Raw genomic sequence first — 20,526 nt, 5'->3', positions numbered from 1 at the left:
TGTACCTCTCTAGTCAAAGTGGTATTATAAACATTCAGTGACAATGAATCAGTGTTAATTATAAATCCTTGATCCTCTGCAATGTGCTTGAAAACACAAACCTTTTGGGTTAAAAGCTTTAACATCTGTTGGGAAGAATTTGTCATGTGGGTTTGGAATCTTTGATTTTTCCCCCTTTATGAATTGTACTGGCTGTTGACCACCAGAGACCTGACTGCAAATATCTTTTCTTGTATTCCCATATTTCTAGACAATGATTTTTGTAAGACAATAAATTTATTCATTATAGATTAAAAAAAAAAAAAGGGAGAGCCAAACCTAGCCAGTAAAAGATTGTAATTCCTTTTAGCAAGCAAGTAAAAAGTCCTTGGAGAGGAAGAAAAATACACTGATGAGGGGTCTGCCACTAGCTTTAGAACCCTTGGTCAAACAAGTCACTTCTGGCTGGAGCTGCATAAACTGCAACATGGAGGGAGTGGTGACCTGGGTGGCGGAGAAACCCTGACTGTGGCATGGTTAGCTGCCCTCTCCCTCAAGGTCAAAGGCTTACAGGGTGCCAGGAGCCACCTTATGGGAAATCATCGAGGTGGGGGACACTGCACAAAGCAGAGATGCGATGGCCTCTGCCCTGTGGATCAGATGTCAGAGGGTACAGCTGTAACCAGAGAAGCACAAAGGACTTCTTCAGAGAACCTCACATACTCGTTTAATCCTCTCGGCAACCTCAGGAGATAAACACCATCATCATCGCCCCCACTACACAGAAGTGGAAAGTGAGGCTGACTGACTTGCCCAAAGCCACACAAGGCTGTTACCTTTACCCTATCCAGCCTCTCCAGGAGTCAGCTGGAGAAGGGAGCCTGATCCCTCCACTCCAGGGACCCTCCTCTGTGCCAGGCCAGCCTGATAGCCCTTCTTCCAGAGGCTTCTTCATGCAAATGGGGATATAAACAGGGACTAGTACCTCTACTCAAAGCCCCTTGTCCAAATTCCAATCTGCCTTATCACCACCCTCCTGGTGGGTGAGGACAGACATATATTCTTGGATGATAAGCCCTAGTTAAGATTTTGGCTGGTGCCATGGCCACGTAAATGACTGCCGGTCCAGGCTGCCACAGTCCACCTACAACACACCCAACAGCCTGACTGGGTGGCCTAGTGAAGACCCAGTGGAAGGTCCCACTTTCAGGAACTCCTGCTTGCTCTTCTGCACAGGCTCTCAGACTCAAGGCAAGGTTAAGGTTGATAGTCACGGTTCCATGGAACTTCCAAAAGGCCCACACTCTGGAACTCATTACAGGTAAATCTTTTCAAGCACAAAAAGGCCTACGGGTACTTTATCTGCAGGACAAAATGAAAAACTTATCAATTTCACTGTGGTGAACAAACTCTTTTTACAGAAAACAGTTCTTCTAGCCCTGTAGCTAAACATATAATTAAGGTTCCATTTTATCTTTGAATAGTAGCATACATTCTAATTTTAAGGCTCAAGATGATAAACCAGTGGCCACAGATACAGCTTGGATAAACACAAACACCATCTGTTTATTCAACATGTACTAAGTACCAATTTATTGTAACTTAACTACGTGTCAAGGACTGCTCTAAATGCTCTACAAGTAATGACCCATTTAATTTAACAATCCTATGAATCAGGTGACCAACATACCGATGAGGGGGCTTCCCAGGCGGCATTAGTGGCATTTGAAAAGAACCCACCTGCCAATGCAGGAGACATGAGACACAGGTTCAATCCCTGGGTTGGGAAGATCCCCTGGAGGAGGGCATGGCAACCCACTCCAGTGTTCTTGCCTGGAGAATCCCGTGGACAGAGGAGCCTGGTGGGCTACAGTCCATGGGGTAGCAAAGAGTCAGATAGAACTGAAGTGACTTAGGCACACACGCATACAGATGAGGATGCTAAGGCAGTAGGTAAACTAAGTCACCCAGTGATCCTGGAGGGAGCACACGGTGACCAGCTCTGTGGATACCTCCCACAGGAATCTGTGTTATCGACACATCAACAGGCTCAGCTCCACCCACAACTCAGAGCACCTTCTCTTGATGGCCTGACCAGCGGCAAACCATCTGTCTCTTCACAACCAGCCTTTCTAGAAAGAAGGCTTAATCAAGAGACTTAATCAATCCTTCCAGGGAAGTAACAGGCTCAACTGCAGAAGGAAAGGTCAAACAAATTGTATAACACTCCATCAGCCCCCTTTGAAAAGCGAATGGTGGTTCGCCTCTGGTCTAACAGCTGTTATCAGGGGTAGTCTGACACTATTTTCCACCCTCTGTATCATTTCTTTAGGAGTTCCTCCCTGAAGCCAGGGGGCGCTCTCACCACCAAGGTCAGTGCGCTTTCACTCAGCCTCCCCACTCACCTTCAGCTTCTCTGAGGCCATCACGGCTGACCCCAGGACAGTCATTTCATAATAACTGGCGAGGTCAAAGGTCCATGGCACAGGCTGTGTTTCTGGTGAAGAATCCTCTTCTCCGTAACACTGGCAGAAGTGTCATGGCCCCGCCTCATTCGAACCTTTGCCCGTAGGTTCGTCTTAGACTCTCATGTTCAAAATTACAAACCTCATACCCCCACGCCTCAGAAATCTCCATCCCCTTCCCCGCACCGGTTTTCTCTTTGGCACTTCTTGCTACCTCACACCCTGCTTTAACGATTTTTACCATCTCCATCTCCCCATCAGGACACAAATTCTACCGGGGTAGGGATGCGGGCTGTCTTGATGACTATTATACTCTTATGGCTTTGAAGAGTGCCTGGCAGATAGGAGGCACATGGATATTTATTGAATGAATAAATATCCCCAAAGACACCTTTGTCCCTAACCCTCAGATCTCCCCCAATGTTCAAATCCAGGCTACAACCTTGGAAACTCCCCTAAGGAAGAAATGGAAGTGTTCCTTCCAAAGAGACACAACTCACCAACAGATCCAGGTTTCCCACAAGCAGAGAAGACATCTGGAATGATGAACCCTGCCCAGTCCTGGCTACCAGAAAGATAGAAAGGGAGAAGTAAAAGTAGACAAAAGTTTATGATGGCCTTCTCAGCAGAATGGGAGACATGGCAAAGAGAGGAAGACTGGTGTAAAGAAAAAAAAAAAAGCTTATGAAATCCCTTTTAGGAAAAGTAGTAAGCACTTGATGGTGAGAAACACCATGTACTGGGTGAAGACCCTGATTCTAAATCAGCCTCTGCCATTAACCAGTCGAGCAACCTTTGGTTAAACCACATCACTTTTCTTGCCTCAACTATTTCCTCAGCTGCAGGATAGGATGGGTGTGAACTCTATTTTAGAGAATGTCTCACCATGGGATTCTTGGTCTGCCCCATTCTTCCTCCCCCTTCAAAGAAGAAAGGAAAGTGTTATAATTCAAACACTACACCAGGGCAGAATCTGCCCAGGGAACTTGACGTTTTGCAAGTTTGTCCTCAGAGAGACTCAACAGTTGATGGCAACCAAGAAATCTGACCTGCAAATTTGGGGAATGAGGAACCCTTCTCCTTGGACCCCAGGAACCCTGGCTGCACTTACCTTTCCTCTGAAGAGTGTCCCTGGCCCAGGAAAAGAGGAAAGGTAGGGACACCCTGCAGCCCAACCAGCTCAAGCTCTAACACCCACCACCTTCTTGTTCAGGACGCCCCCCTGGGCCATAGCCAAGAGTCCAAGGCCTGCCACAACCTCAGAAGGAGGTTGTGGAGCTGAGGGACTGCATTACTGCATGAACCAAGCAGGCTGTCCCCCCTCTACAGCTTCTCCTCTCTGAGGAACTGTGAGCTCTACCTGCTCCTGGATTCAAGCTCTCCATGAAAGTTGAGGTGCCATGGCTGCATCTGAAAGAGCCATTTTAGGAGTACATTAAAGAAAAATCCTCTGTAAGCAGAGTCCTTAGTCTTAGTGCTTGTTTATGAATTGTATTAGTCGGAACGATCAGATTGCTCAACCATGGGGCATTGTAAAAGGTCAGCTATGTGACTTCTGAGCAGACGAGGGAAAGGAATCCTTCTAGTACCTGGAACAGATCACTGCCATACTCCTCTTCAACTATGAAACTTGGACTTAAGAGTTAAAGCGAAGTCACTCAGTCGTGTCCAACTCTTTGTGACCCCATGGACTGTAGCCTACAAGGTTCCTCCATCCATGAGATTCTCCAGGCAAGGGTACTGGAGTGGGTTGCCATTTCCTTCTCCAGGAGATCTTCCCGACCCAGGGATTGAACCTGCGTCTCCTGTATTGCAAGCAGACGATTTTACCATCTAAGCCACCAGGGAAGCTCAACTTAAGAGTTAAGGGTTTAGATAAGTGGTTTTCAACTTTCAAGATGCATTAGAATCACAGGATGAGCTTTTAAAAGATTTTTAAAATATTGAGTCCAGTGGTTTATTGCTAGCAACTACAGTTAAATCAGTCTAGTGTCGGTACCAAGCATGAAGTGCATATGTGCACGTACTCAGTTGCTCAGTCATGTCCTACTCTCATGACCTCATAGACTGTAGCCTGCCAGGCTCCTCTGTCCATGGAATTTCCTAGGCAAAAATACTGGAGTGGGTTGCCCTTTTCTCCTCCAGGGGAGCTTACTGACCCAGGGGTTGAACCCGCTCACACACCCGCACGTACACAGAACTATCTTGGACAAGATTGACAATTTCTACTAAAACTGTTCATATATGTGTCCTATTGGATCTAACCAACAGAAATGTATATATGTTCCACCAAAAGACATGTAAAAGAATGCTCATATTCAGTATTCATAATCAACCAAAACGAGAAACCAAAATGTACACAAATAAGTAAATAGTGGCATATTCACATAGAATACAAAACAGCTATGAGAGTTAATGAACTACAGCTACACGTAACATGAAATAATTTCAGAAATACAAGGCTGACTGAAAGAAACCAGAAGACTTTCTACTACATGATGTCGTTTATATAAAGATCAAAAACAAGCGACACTAACCTGCAGTGTTGGAAGTCAGACAGCGATTACCTTTGTTGGAGGGTGGTGATGAGATGGGAGTGAGAAAGGAGTTTCTGGAGTGCCGACAATGTTATTTCTCGCTGAGTGCTACTGAAGTTTAGCAGTGAATAACTCACTGAGCTATACACCTATGACAGGTGCACTTTTTTGTACACGTTCATATGTAAATAAAAAGAAATAACAAAAACAAAAACCTCCCCAAATGATTTTAATGTGCAGTTTATGTTGAGAACCACTGAAATAGGTCTCAAGGCAACTACCACTGTCAAAAAGATAATGAATCAATCACTTCTGTATACATTAACTAATTACCAATTGTTAACAGCTAACATGTATTGAACTCTTACTCTGTACCAGGAACAGTTCTAAATTCTCTTCAGTTAGAAACTCATTCAATTCTCTTAATAATTCAACAGCCTAGATATTATCTTTATTTTACATTTGAGAAAGTTTTGGCACAGAGAGGTTAGCCAATTCACTTAATGCTAAAAAACTAGTAAGGAGTGAAAGAAGGTTTCCAGGTGTTTTGGATATAGACAGACATAAGATGATGTACATATCTTCCCTTATGGAGCTTACAAACATAATTAATTTGCTCTCTACTCAAATCAAAACATATCCAGTGAGTACCTATTCTCAGTAGCCTGCCTAAATTCTCTCTTCAGTCTCTCTAAAATGAAGATTTTATCAAGAAAAGCCTCTGATTAAGGGAGTGGGTTTGAATATAAGCAACCAAACAAAAAAGATCAAGCACAAGCAATGCAATTTAGAAGCAATGCAGAAAAGAGCTCAAATGTTAAGTATTGTGATATCTAATCCAGAAGTTCGGGGTTCCTCCTCACCACTGTGAAAGAGTCACCATCATCTAAATTACATCTCACCTTCTTTGTTTACCTCTATCTTCCAGGAAACAATCATTATGGCCAAAGGTGGGTTTCACCATCAGTGATTGTATAATTTGCTCAAAAACCTGTACACACAAAATTAGGGCTTCATGGAGCAATTATTGTTGCCAGCTGCAGCTGTTACTAAATAACTGTTGAAGTTCAAGGTCCCAAGAAAAACCTGCAGGTGGATCACACAAAATGTATCCTTCCCTCTTCTACTTTCATTTCTCCCCCTCACTCCACTCCACTCCGGTCAACTCTCAAAACAAAAAGCTGCCAGGTGTTACTCCTAGGGAATTAAGGCTGGCAATCATATCCACTAATTAAGCATCCAGATTTCCCCATAGAGTAGAAATGGCAGAGGTCAAAAGGAATGTAAAATATAGTCAGGACTCAAGAGCCAAAGCACAAAGTAACTCTAGAGTCAGGACACAGGAGATAGCTGTTAGAGGAGCATGAAATTGAGGGGACGAGAAATGTTTATTAGATTTCACTTAGCAAATGATGACTCTGGTGTAGTAGGAAAAAGCTATGATCTTGGATGGAGACCCTCTGACACTAATCAGCCTGGTAAACTTGTAAAGTCTTGCTACCTCATTAATCTCAGTCTCCTCCCCTCCAAATTACGGGGGAAGGGAAGTAACTGGATTTCTGAGTGGGATGCTGCAGGCAACCCAAACTACTCCTCTGGCAGCTGCACTTCTGGGAGAATAATTCCTGGGCTGAGGAAGAGAACTTGTCCCAGAAGCATAGGAGCCAGCAGGCACGGCCACCAGGTACCCAATCTACAAATGCAGATCATGTCTGGGGCGCCTTTTTTTGGTTGCAGAGACCCAGTCTTCAGGTTTGAGGGGTTCAAGACAACGTCCTCGCTAACCACTCCGCTGGCCTGACTCTTGCGCTACAAGTCTCCCTCCCGCAAAAAAAAAAAAAAAAAAAAAAAAGGTCCTGTTAACTTGCATACCCTGCTCACAGTCCTCGCCTGCAACCCAACACGCCCTAACAACAATGACAGGTGCTTACGCGGAGACCACCTTCCCGCTCAGGATTTCCGCCGGCGCCATGACCTTTAAAAGTCCGCCGCCCACGATGGACACCAACAAAATCGAGGTTCGACTCTCTCCACTGCAGCGCGGGACAGCCCAACACACGTGCTTAGCGACCGCCCAGGCCGACCCTTCTACTGCGCCTGCGCCCCTCCACCCACCCCAACGGATGAGGACGCGCGTGCGCAGTCCAGACGGACAGAGGCCCCCTTAGGCAGCTTAGAACTGAGGAGTAGCGGGTCTGAAATGCCGCGGGAATATGAGGGAACGCTGTGTAGACTGGATGGAGGACATGATTGGCTGCTGGAAGGTGTTTTTTTTTTTTTTTCCAGAATGCGCCATCGTGTGGGCGGGGATCCAGCTGAATTGGGAATCAGCCTAGAATCCAGACCACAGGTGGCGGGGCAGGGGGCGGAGTCGAGGCCCTGGCTAGCGGGAGACCAGTTTGGCGGGCGCGGGAGGGAAGCGCCGGCTGAGGGCGTGGAACCTCTGCTGGAGGGTTCTGACCCGGTTCCCGCGTAGGGAGCTTGGAGGCGCCGGTCTGGCTCGCAGCGGGTAGACCTGCGGAGTGTGGGGCGGCGTCCGGCGTTCTCGCACCCCCCGGCATTCCCCCCCCCCCCCGGCGTTATCAGACTGGGGTCGCGGTCCCCACCCTGATACTGAATCGGAGTGTCTGGGTGGCGCCCCTGACTGCTTTTCAAGTCTTCTCAGGCGAATCTGATGCTTGGCCAAGGTTGAAGCCTAGCCCAAGGTTTCAGACCCGCGTAGCTGGAGCGCCGTGTTGGCTCCCTCAGGGTCCGGGTAACCCCCCAGGACAGCCATTGCAGGGAGGGTGGTAAGCTTTGCAAGTCTAGGTTTTATCAGATGCCCCCACACAGATATGGGGTTGGAGAACGGACGTGGGCCTTGCAAAACTGGATGGCTTTGTGACCTCTAGGGCGGACACTCCTCCCTCTTGGAAGGCAACTGGGATGTTTATAAGGACGAGTCCTGCAAATTTCTGATTGGTTCCAGGATTGTCCCACAGATACTAAAGTCCGCAAATGCTAAAGTCCGTTATAAAATAACAGAGTAGTATTTATCTATAACCTAAGCGTATACTCCTGGCCAAATTACATCATCTGTAGATTACTGATACCGCGTAAATGCTATATAAATAGGTGCTGGTATGCTGCAAGTTCAGGTTTTGCTTTTGGGAACTTTATGGAACTTTTAAAATTTTTGACCAGGATTGACTGACTGAGCAAGTGGAACCCAAAGATACTAGAGGGCCAACTATATAATAACCTAAAAAATGTCAGGACCTCTGAAGGCATACCGTTACGTTATGTTCCATGTGAACAATAGAGATTAAGAGAAAAATATGTTCCCTGTAAATTACGGGTAGTGAAAGTTTTGTGTTTATAATGCCAAATAGATATTGACTGCAACTGTCTGGTTTGCTGAGAAAGATGACATAAACCCCGAATTGCAGATTGAGGAACAGACTTTGAAGGATAACTTTTTCAAAACTGCATAGCTGTTGCTGGAATAGGGACCAAACCTGATTGTTTAAAATATGTTGCCTTTGCCACTTAAACAGCCTGGTTTTCAACTATGATATCTCTGTGTGACCTGTACAATTCATTCACTGAGCAGATAGTTATTGAGTGGCTACTGTGTCAACAACAAAGAGACACTGCTCTAGGTGCTGGGGATACCACGGTGAATCAATTAATTCCCCCCCATCCCCACTTTCCAGCTAATATTCTGGGAGTCAATGGTCAGTTAAAGAAATATGTACTCTAATTTTAGGTATTGAGACATACCATGTTTTACGGATAGGCAAGCTAAGAGGATAGGGAATGGTGGTGGGAGGCAGGAGACTGCTGTTTTAGAAATGTGTTAAGAGGAAATTCCCTCTGGGGAACCTGAGGTGCGGAAACCTGAATGAAGAGAGGAGTTAGGGTATAAGAGAAAAAAACAAGGATTTGGTTTGAGCAACTGAAAAGGTGAAGTTCCATTACTGAGCTAAAATAAGTTTTTAGATGCATCTTAAATGTCTGATATTTATATAAATGAGATCTGCGATATTTAAATCCATGAAATTGGAAGTGTGCCCAAGACATGAATGAGTGTAGGTAGAGAGATGACTGAAGGCTGATACCTAGGACACTTCAGTGTTTAGAATTCAAGGAGGTATGAGGAAAAACCAGAAAGGAATACTGAAGAGTCCAGCGTGTTATGAGAAAAACTTTGAGAGCATGCAGCCTTAGAAGACAAGAAAGTGTTTCACAGGAAAAGAGGTAACTAATTCTTCCAAATATATTGCAGGTTGGTCAAATGAGATAAAGACTGAGAATGGATCATTTCACAGAGAATAAAAAGATAAAATATTTGTATTCAAATGCTGTTAATGGCAGTTGCTTGAAAAAAATGTGTGTCCTTTCTGCAGAAGTTCCATTTTTACAAAATACTGAGGGTTATTTGAGAATATCTATCAAAACTTTAATGTTGGCTTTCTTTGATGTTGTAAGTCCACTTCTAGAAATTTATCCTAGAGTAATAAGTACATGTGCATAAGTACATGTGTAAGATATATGTGTAAGAGTGTTCCTCACAGCATCAATTTCAATAGCAAAAAGCAAATCTCATCAAGATGGATGAAGTTGTTAAACAATAGGTATACATCTATAGATGCTGTGTAAGATAGCTTTCACAAATTATTAAATCATCAAGGCAGGTTATCCAGTAAAATGTGTAATATGATTTATATTAATATATTCAAAGCAGACTCTTTGATTACGTTATCAAAAATGACCCTTCACTTAGCTACTTGTTACTATCACGATAGCCTATTTTATTCACAGCATTTATCACTATCTAAAATGATTTCATTTATTTATTTAGTTGTTTGCTATCTTTTTTTTTTCCACCAGAATTTCAGCTTTATTAGAAATTTCCTGTCTTGTTCATGGTTGTTTCTGCTGCTTCATGGTGTAATTTTTAAAATCTAGTTTTAGAGGAAAAGAAGGATATTTCTAATTTTCCTGGTTTAGTTATTAACTATTACTCTCATACTTATTACTACTACTTATTTTAGCCCTCAGTTCAGTTCAGTTCAGTGGCTCAGTCGTGTCCGACTCTTTGCAACCCCATGAACTGCAGCACGCCAGGCCTCCCTGTCCATCACCTCATTTTTATTCACACTAGGATTATCTGTGTAGAGTTTTAAAAATATTTATGCTTAGACCCCACTGTAAACCAATTAAGTCAGAACTTGGGGTAGTGTCAGAGTATCAGTATTTTTTGAAGTTGTCTTTGAGATTTTAATGGGTGGACAGGACTGAGAACCACTAGATTAGATGACATTTGAAGAATAACTGTAGTGATTCTAGTATCAAGAATACGTAATAGGGATATGCTTTCTTAGAATACCAGTTTTTCAAACAAATCATATTTTGCTTTTACTACATTCCATAGTAGATGGAATCATCATTTTTCTCCTCCTTTCAAAGTACTTCTTTCTTGATGAGGTATAGGTGTTTGACCTATTCCAAGAATTTCACAAAGACCCAAAATATGAATTTCCCCTTTGCTGGAATGTTTACTTTTGGTGGAATCACTGTCCTAAGAATTTGTTAAGTTCTCTCATGCTTGATGAAGCCACTTTATGTTTTTCACTTCATTAATTAGGGAAATAAAGACTCAGAGGCCTTACTTTATCACTTTAGGAGGTCCCTTTACTATTCCCTTGACCTCTGTGATGCGTTGACCTAGCAACAGCTCCTTTGATGTACAAACATTCTTTTGGCAAATAGTGCAGGGCAGCCCCTCATATTGAACAATTCAGATTTCTTCTGGGAACTGAACTTGGAGTTGGAATTTTCTCTTGTGCCTGATATGGTAAACATTTATGGTTTTTACTTTCCACTAAATGAAGCATAGCCTACTGTATTTTTCTAATGTGAGTATTGATAAATCTTATGAATGTTGTAAAAGAATTCAGTAGTTATGTACAGACCTAAAATCATAGAATAATTGTGTCATATGGCTGTATTTTATTTTTCACTTCAGACTTCTATTGTATTTTTGTTATATTTTTGTACGGTAAATTTGGAAGAACAGTATTACCACTTATATGAGTTAACCTTGTATTTAAGAGTGGTGTTTTGTTTTGTTTTTCTTTTTTCCTGTTGGGTTCTTTAGTTGTTCAATCTGTATTTTTTGGAATAGTATGGAATGGTATGGAATGATAGAGATAGACCAGAAATAGATTCTGCTCTTAACGTATCTTTAATATAGTAGGAGAGATCAGATTTTTACCTCATACAATACTGAATGAGATAACAATCAAAGGAAACATATAGATCATATACTCTTAAGAATTAGGAAGAGAGATTATCCTCACCTTGCATGAATCAAGGAAGGAGATGGTACTTGAGATACTATAAGATCAGTTCATGCTTCTGGGAATATATTTTGGCTCACATAGTAGCTTGTTTCTTAGAAGCAATATAAATGAAACACGTAAGTTGTTTTTAATAGAGCATAAAATTCATAAAATGGTAAATAAAAATAAAAGCAGAGGATAGATTCTTAAGATCTTTGTCTCCAGTATGATCCTTGTTCCAGGACTGAGGAGCAGTTTATTCTTCCTTTTCAGTTCACCAAAACTTAAGTCAGTTCAGTTCAGTTCAGTCGGTCAATCGTGTCCGACTCTTTGCAACACCATGGACTGCAGCAGGCCAAGCCTCCCTGTCCATCGCAACTCTTAGGGTTTACTCAAACTCACGTCCATTGAGTCACTGATACCATCCAGCCATCTCATCCTCTGTCGTCTCCTTCTCCTCCCGCCGTCAATCTTTCCCAGCATCAGGGTCTTTTCCAGTGAGTCAGTTCTTTGCATCAGGTGGCCAAAGTATTGGAGTTTCAGCTTCAACATCAATGAATATTCTGGACTCATTTCCTTTAGGATGGACTGGTTGGATCTCCTTGCAGTCCAAGAGACTCTCAAGAGTCTTCTCTAACACCACAGTTCAAAAGCATCAATTCTTTGGTGCTCAGCTTTCTTTATAGTCCAACTCTCACATCCATACATGACTACTGGAAAAACCATAGCTTTGACTAGACGGACCTTTGTTGGCAAAGGAATGTCTCTGCTTTTTAATATGCTGTCTAGGTTGGTCATAATTTTTCTTCCAAGGAGCAAGCATCTTTTAATTTCATGGCTGCAATCACCATTTGCAATGATTTTGGAGCCCCAAAAAATAAAGTCTGTCACTGTTTCCCCAGGTATTTGCCATGAAATGATGGGACTGGATGCCATGATCTTAGTTTTCTGAATGTTGAGCTTTAAGCCAACTTTTTCACTCTCCTCTTTCACTTTCTTCAAGAGGCTCTTTAGTTCTTCTTCACTTTCTGCCATGAGGGTGGTGTCATCTGCTGTCAGAGAACGTTTCACAAGAGGATTCCTGTGTGCTGTTTTCTGTCTTTCATAAATCCTCTGTTCCTTATCAGTTCCTGGTAACAGGAACAAGTGGAACGGCACGCTGCTCCCAGGACTGAGGTCATAGGATGAGACACATGCATGGATTTCCTTCAGTAAACATTCTCCTTATGACAAAACTGCCTAGTCACGACCCTTTTTCTTGAAATATGGATTTTCTGACCTTATGACCATTGTTAATTCCTTGTTCCCTTGATAATGGTTGCTGTACATTTGGTTTTCTGATCTTTATCATTGTTGAAAGAACTTCCTTGTACACAGCCTATATATACTCACAGAAAGATCATTAAAACACCCTTGTTCCACCAGAGACTTGGGTCCCCATGTCTTTCTTTCTCTCTCTCTCCCTCTGGCTAATTCTCTGGAGCGTGGAAACCTGCCAAGCTCACTCTCCTGCCCGGGCTTTCAAGACCTCTTCGAGAGGGTGCCCTGTGCCTCCATGGGTACAAGCCCTCTCCTAGGGCTTTATTGGTTCTCTGTGTAACCTAGGGAATATTAGCTTCTTTCTCTTTCACTTTCTTATCATCGACTCTGGACCACCAGGTTCCAGTTCATTAAAGGACCCCAACAATCTGCATATCTGAGGTTACTGATATTTCTCCTGGCAATCTTGATTCGAGTTTGTGCTTCCTCCAGCCCAGCGTTTCTCATGATGTATGCTGCATATAAGTTAAATAAGCAGCATGACAATATATAGCCTTGATGTACTCCTTTCCCTATTTGGAACTCGTCTGTTGTTCCATGTCCAGTTCTAACTGTTGCTTCCTGACCTGAATACAGATTTCTCAAGAGGCAGGTCAGGTGGTCTGGTATTCCCATAGAAGAATTTTCCAGAGTTTGTCAAAGGCTTTGACATAGTCGATAAAGCAGAAGTAGATGTTTTTCTGGAACTCTCTTGCTTTTTGATGATCCAACAGATGTTGGCAATTTGATCTCTGGTTCCTCTGCCTTTTCTAAATCCATCTTGAACATCTGGAAGTTCATGGTTCGCATATTGTTGAAGCCTTGCTTGGAGAATTTTGAACATTACTTTGCTAGTATGTGAGATGAGTGCAATTGTGTGGTAGTTTGAGCATCCTTTGGCATTGCCTTTCTTTGGGATTGGAATGAAGACTGACTTTTTCCAGTTCTGTGGTCACTGCTGAGTTTTCCAAATTTGCTGGCATGTTGAGTGCAGCACTTTCACAGCATCATCTTTTAGGATTTGAAATAGTTCAACTGGAATTCCATCACCTCCATTAGCTTTGTTCGTAGTGATGCTTCCTAAGGCCCACTTGGCTTCGCATGCCAGGATGTCTGACTGTAGGTTGATGATCACACCATCATGATTATCTGGGTCTTGAAGGTCTTTTTTTGTATAGTTCTGTGTATTCTTGCCACCTCTTCTTAATATCTTCTGCTTCTGTCAGGTCTATACCATTTCTGTCCTTTATTGTGCTCATCTTGCATGAAATGTTCCCTTGGTATCTCTAATTTTCTTGAAGAAATCTCTAAACTTTCCAATTCTATTGTTTGCCTCTGTTTCTTTGCACTGATCACTGAGGAAGGCATTCTTTAAGTCTATTCTTTGGTTCTTAGAAAAGGAATTGATATAGTAATGATTTTAAGTATCAAATAATTAAAATGAGGACGAGACTAAAGTTTCATTAGAGATATTTGTTCTTTAATAATTGTCTTCAGTATTAATAAATCTAGAATAAATTAATAAAGGAGTTTCAAAATAGATTTCCAGGGTTAGTAAAGAAAACCAGGGCTTTATACTTTCAGCTCAATGTTCTTCAGCTCACACCCTCTTGATTTTTTTGTCCTCTTATAAACGTTCCTCTCATTCTGGAACTGTTCCATTTTCTGGGCGATACCACCAGCAAAGGAAACTCGTACTCTATTTGCATGCAGCCCTTCCAGTGCACGGTTTCTAAGTGCCACATTTCCCCCACTAGGGTTCATTCTCTGATCTTAAAAAAGAAATCTCCATCTTATTGCTTAATAAAATATATGGATAATAATTTGGAAGATTTCTTTCTTCTATTTCTCTTATTGAAAAGAAAGAATACATGAATTGAACTGGGTAGGGAAAATGGATTTAAGGCAGTATTGAGTTCTTAGGAAATTGAATTTATAAAATTCATAATGTGAGGTTACATTTTATGTTCCTCTGGGACAGAAAGCACTATGAGCTATCACATGTTACATTAACTCATTTTAGATGCTAGCTTTTGACTGAATCTTGAGGGATATAGTTATATTTCCTACAGATTCAGAAATTGAAAATGAAGGAAATTTGCAAGTCAGTTATCTAAAGATATGATTTACAAGTAGCGTTTAAATATGATATTATAACTGCATATGTGTATATCAGCAGGATATTTTCAACCAGTTATAATTTAAGCACTGTTTTGATACTACCGTTAGAAACTAGATATGTCTTATCTCCAAGCTACAGGTTCAGTGGGCAGCTTCTTCTGTTTTCTGGCTAAACTGTAAGGATCTGACGTGGAACCTTTGCAGAGACATTGTTGTGGACGCTGGCCAGACCTCAGCATCTTTTCCTGACCACTCTATGAAAACTCTTCTTGGAAGCACCTTGGTTCACCATTAGTAGATCTGGTTCATGCTTCTTTTATCTCCAGCATGTCAAGCCCTGTCCAGTTTTTAAGCCACTCAAATCCAGGGAAACTGGCTACTGCCCAAAGCAAAGGGCCCCGCAAGGCTAAGCCGTTGGAAGTAAAAAAAAATTTATCAGCTTACACATCTTGGAAAAATAGCTCAGGGGTGAGTTGTACTCTGGCATTTATTTAATTTTTTCCATCCTCAGGAGGAAGAGGTAAAACAGCCTCTTGCATAAGCGAGAGCTGGCAGAAAGGAAAATTCGGTTCTGTTTGCCCCCTTGCCTGTGGAGCACCTTTCCAATGCATGATGCAAGACATGAGTCAAAGATCTCACTTCTAGTTCCTGACTTAACTCTAGAACAAGCAGCAGTGAAACTTCTGAATCTAATGGAACCTCAAAGTGAATTTTACCTTATTTTTGCCTTTTTGGTGATTCTGATATTTCACCAAGACCCACAATCCCAAAACAATATACAAAATAGACTATAAAGGGCCTCTGAGTTAATTTGACCAACCCTATCATTTTGCAGATTAGCAAACTGAACACTGGAAAGAGGCCACAGTGATTTAAGGGCAGAACTGAGTAGTCTGACTCATTACCTTTCTGTTGTCCCATATTACCCCCTTGATATACAGTCTTGTTTTATTAGAGCTGGACCCTGATGAGACTGTTTCTGGAAATTAAATACCCTCTCGGGTCAGATGATATTTTTAAGACCATTAGACAGATCCATCTATTCTTTAGCTTGTAAGTAACTCCTAGTAGATGAAGTCTGAGCTGTGGGGTAAGGGTGGGGGCTTAGGGGATTGGTTTATTTCCATCCACTATTGTCTTTAAATGAGAATAATTAGCCTAGTTTCTTCCGTAGGAAAGGAAATGTATTACATTAAAAGTAAATAAGTCAACAGATGAATGGATAAAGAAAATGTGATATATGTATTCTTTAAAAAGAATATTCTTCAGCCTTTAAAAAAAAGGAAATCCTGCCATCTTCAACAACATAGATGAACCTGCAGGACATTATACTTAGTGAAATAAGCCGAACAAAGACTAATACTACATGATCTCACTTATATGTAAAATCTAAAACAAACTTATAGAAGCAGAGAGTGGAATGGTGATTTCCTGAGGTGGTGGGAAGAGGGAAATGAGGAGATGTTGGTCAAAGGGTACATTAGTTATGAAAGATGAATAAGTTCTGGAGATCTAATGTTCAGCAATGTGACTATAGTTAACAATACTGAATTGTATACTTGAAACTGCCAAAAGTTTAGATCTTAAATGTTCTCATCACAAAAAAAAAGAAAAAATGATAAATGTGTTAGGTGATGGATATGTTAATTAGCTTGATTGTAAAGATTATTTCACAATGTATACAAATATCAAAACATTGTTTTAATTTTCAACTATACGTCTATGAAGATGGGGAAAAGTAACTGATACAATGAAGAAGGACATTGTTCTACAATCTCTAACTCCTTTCAAGTGCATAAATGCTCATAAATCCCTCTAGGAATATAAAAAATTGTTTTACCATTTTTAACAAATTTTAACACCATAAAATATATATTTAAATATTGGTACATTATGAAGTTTATATTAATAAAATTGTCTTATTAGCGTGTCCTCATTTAACTATGAACTTTATTTTAAATCAATTATAAAACAAAATGCTTGAGTTTGTAACAAGTTTAAAAATAGCATGTTTTTTTTTTTTTTTTTTTTTTTTTTTTTTTTTTTTTTTTAATATTATTTTATTAGTTGGAGGCCAATCACTTTACAACATTTCAGTGGGTTTTGTCATACATTGACATGAATCAGCCATATAGTTACATGTATTCCCCATCCCGATCCCCCCTCCCACCTCCCTCCCCACCCGACTCCTCAGGGTCCTCCCAGTGCACCAGGCCCGAGCACCTGACTCATGTATCCCACCTGGGCTGGTGGTCCGTTTCACCATAGATAATATACATGCTGTTCTTTCAAAACATCCCACCCTCACGTTCTCCCCCAGAGTTCAAAAGTCTGTTCTGTATTTCTGTGTCTCTTTTTCTGTTTTGCATATAGGGTTATCGCCACCATCTATCTAAATTCCGTATATATGTGTTAGTATACTGTAATGTTCTTTATCTTTCTGACTTACTTCACTCTGTATAATGGGCTCCAGTTTCATCCATCTCATTAGAACTGATTCAAATGAATTCTTTTTAACGGCTGAGTAATATTCCATGGTGTATATGTACCACAGCTTCCTTATCCATTCATCTGCTGATGGGCATCTAGGTTGCTTCCATGTCCTGGCTATTATAAACAGTGCTGCGATGAACATTGGGGTGCACGTGTCTCTTTCAGATCTGGATTTCTCAGTGTGTATGCCCAGAAGTGGTATTGCTGGGTCATATGGCAGTTCTATTTCCAGTTTTTTAAGAAATCTCCACACTGTTTTCCATAGTGGCTGTACTAGTTTGCATTCCCACCAACAGTGTAAGAGGGTTCCCTTTTCTCCACACCCTCTCCAGCATTTATTGCTTGTAGACTTTTGGATAGCAGCCATCCTGACTGGCGTGTAATGGTACCTCATTGTGGTTTTGATTTGCATTTCTCTGATGATGAGTGATGTTGAGCATCTTTTCATGTGTTTGTTAGCCATCTGTATGTCTTCTTTGGAGAAATGTCTGTTTAGTTCTTTGGCCCATTTTTTGATTGGGTCGTTTATTTTTCTGGAATTGAGCTTCAGGAGTTGCTTGTATATTTTTGAGATTAATCCTTTGTCTGTTTCCTCATTTGTTATTATTTTCTCCCAATCTGAGGGCTGTCTTTTCACCTTACTTATAGTTTCCTTTGTTGTGCAAAAGCTTTTAATTTTCATTAAGTCCCATTTGTTTATTTTTGCTTTTATTTCCAATATTCTGGGAGGTGGGTCATAGAAGATCTTGCTGTGATTTATGTCGGAGAGTGTTTTGCCTATGTTCTCCTCTAGGAGTTTTATAGTTTCTGGTCTTACATTTAGATCTTTAATCCATTTTGAGTTTATTTTTGTGTATGGTGTTAGGAAGTGTTCTAGTTTCATTCTTTTACAAGTGGTTAACCAGTTTTCCCAGCACCACTTGTTAAAGAGATTGTCTTTTTTCCATTGTATATCCTTGCCTCCTTTGTCAAAGATAAGCTGTCCATAGGTTCGTGGATTTATCTCTGGGCTTTCTATTCTGTTCCATTGATCTATATTTCTGTCTTTGTGCCAGTACCATACTGTCTTGATGACTGTGGCTTTGTAGTAGAGTCTGAAGTCAGGCAGGTTGATTCCTCCAGTTCCATTCTTCTTTCTCAAGATTACTTTGGCTATTCGAGGTTTTTTGTATTTCCATACAAATTGTGAAATTATTTGTTCTAATTCTGTGAAAAATACCGTTGGTAGCTTGATAGGGATTGCATTGAATCTATAGATTGCTTTGGGTAGAATAGCCATTTTGACAATATTGATTCTTCCAATCCATGAACACGGTATGTTTCTCCAACTGTTTGTGTCCTCTTTGATTTCTTTCATCAGTGTTTTATAGTTTTCTATGTATAGGTCTTTTGTTTCTTTAGGTAGACATACTCCTAAGTATTTTATTCTTTTTGTTGCAATGGTGAATGGTATTGTTTCCTTAATTTCTCTTTCTGTTTTTTCATTGTTAGTGTATAGGAATGCAAGGGATTTCTGTGTGTTAATTTTATATCCTGCAACTTTACTATATTCATTAATTAGCTCTAGTAATTTTCTGGTAGAGTCTTTAGGGTTTTCTATGTAGAGGATCATGTCATCTGCAAACAGCGAGAGTTTCACTTCTTCTTTTCCTATCTGGATTCCTTTTATGTCTTTTTCTGCTCTGATTGCTGTGGCCAAAACTTCCAACACTATGTTGAATAGTAGTGGTGAGAGTGGGCATCCTTGTCTTGTTCCTGATTTCAGAGGAAATGCTTTCAATTTTTCACCATTGAGGGTGATGCTTGCTGTGGGTTTGTCATATATAGCTTTTATTATGTTGAGGTATGTTCCCTCTATTCCTGCTTTCTGGAGAGTTTTAATCATAAATGAGTGTTGAATTTTGTCAAAGGCTTTCTCTGCATCTATTGAGATAATCATATGTTTTTTATCTTTCAATTTGTTAATGTGGTGTATTACGTTGATCGATTTGCGGATATTAAAGAATCCTTGCATTCCTGGGATAAAGCCCACTTGGTCATGGTGTATGATTTTTTTAATATGTTGTTGGATTCTGTTTGCTAGAATTTTGTTAAGGATTTTTGCATCTATGTTCATCAGTGATATTGGCCTGTAGTTTTCTTTTTTTGTGGCATCTTTGTCTGGTTTTGGAATTAGGGTGATGGTGGCCTCATAGAATGAGTTTGGAAGTTTACCTTCTTCTGCAATTTTCTGGAAGAGTTTGAGTAAGATAGGTGTTAGCTCTTCTCTAAATTTTTGGTAGAATTCAGCTGTGAAGCCATCTGGTCCTGGGCTTTTGTTTGCTGGAAGATTTCTGATTACAGTTTCGATTTCCTTGCTTGTGATGGCTCTGTTAAGATCTTAAAAATAGCATGTTTTAAAAAAAATAGTATGTTTTCTTTGGGACTGTGTGTGTGTGTTAGTTGCTCAGTAGTGTATGACTCTTTGCGATCCCATGGACTGTAGCCCGCCATGCTCTTCTGTCCATGGGATTCTCCCAGCATGGATACTGGAGTAACGTGCCATTTCATACTTCAGGGGCTCTTCCCTACCCAGGTATCAAACCCATCTATTACATCTCCTTCATTGACAGGTGGAGACAGATTCTTTTTCACTAGCGCCACCTGGGAGTGAAGTGAAGTGAAAGTTGCTCAGCAATGTCCAACTGTTTGCGACCCCAGGGACTATACAGTTCATGGAGTTCTCCAGGCCAGAATACTGGAGTGGGTAGCCTTTTCCTTCTCCAGGGGATCGTCCCAACCCAGGGATCGAACCCAGGTCTCCCGCATTGCAGGCAGGTTCCTCACCCGCTGAGCTACGTGGGAAACCAGTGCCACCTGGGAAGGCCTACGGAAAAGTATAGAGACTGATACACCAGGTACCTACATTGCGTACTTAAATTTGACACTTCCCTCCAAACTTGCTTTAGTTGTTCTTTTAAGAAAATAAAACTTCACTGATAAAATTGAAGGCCACTTTGTAACCTCTCATCCTTCTCCAGTCTTGGGTTGCATGCATGCGTGCATGCTGAGTCACTTCAGTTGTGTCCAATTCTTTGCCACCCTATGGACTGTAGCATGCCAGGCTCCTCTGTCAGTGGGATTCTCCAGGCAAGAATACTGGAGTGGGTTGCCATGCCCTTCTCCAAGGGATCTTCCCAACCCAGGGATCGAACCTGCATCTCTTATGTCTTGTGCATTGGCAAGCGCGTTCTACTCTAGCGCCACATGGGAAGCCCCTCTTGGGGTGGGTAATATAAATAAATTTAACAGTACAATCAGACATCA

The 20,526-nt window shown here is 41.2% G+C and overlaps 1 protein-coding gene across 2 annotated transcripts in view; it reads right to left on the bottom strand.

The window, feature by feature from the left end:
- MTHFD1 (methylenetetrahydrofolate dehydrogenase, cyclohydrolase and formyltetrahydrofolate synthetase 1) overlaps nucleotides 1-7,124 on the bottom strand; it is a 60,960-nt gene extending 53,836 nt beyond the window's left edge. Inside the window, exons 1-2 of one of the 2 annotated variants that reach the window (XM_065941731.1) lie at nucleotides 6,913-7,032; nucleotides 5,884-5,972 (exon numbers count right to left, since the gene is read on the bottom strand). In XM_065941731.1, the coding sequence (XP_065797803.1) occupies nucleotides 5,884-5,945 (62 nt within the window). In that variant the 5' untranslated portion in view covers nucleotides 5,946-5,972; nucleotides 6,913-7,032. Of the gene's footprint in view, nucleotides 1-5,883; nucleotides 5,973-6,912 lie in introns of both variants that reach the window. The other variant, XM_065941732.1, reaches the window with a different exon arrangement.
- Nucleotides 7,125-20,526: the final 13,402 nt, after the last annotated feature.

The sequence above is a fragment of the Muntiacus reevesi genome, chromosome 7, assembly GCF_963930625.1.
Source record: "Muntiacus reevesi chromosome 7, mMunRee1.1, whole genome shotgun sequence".
Taxonomy (NCBI): Eukaryota; Metazoa; Chordata; class Mammalia; order Artiodactyla; family Cervidae; genus Muntiacus; species Muntiacus reevesi.
The sequence above is the reverse complement of the archived record's forward strand: the minus strand, read 5'-3'. Positions and strand labels throughout refer to the sequence as shown.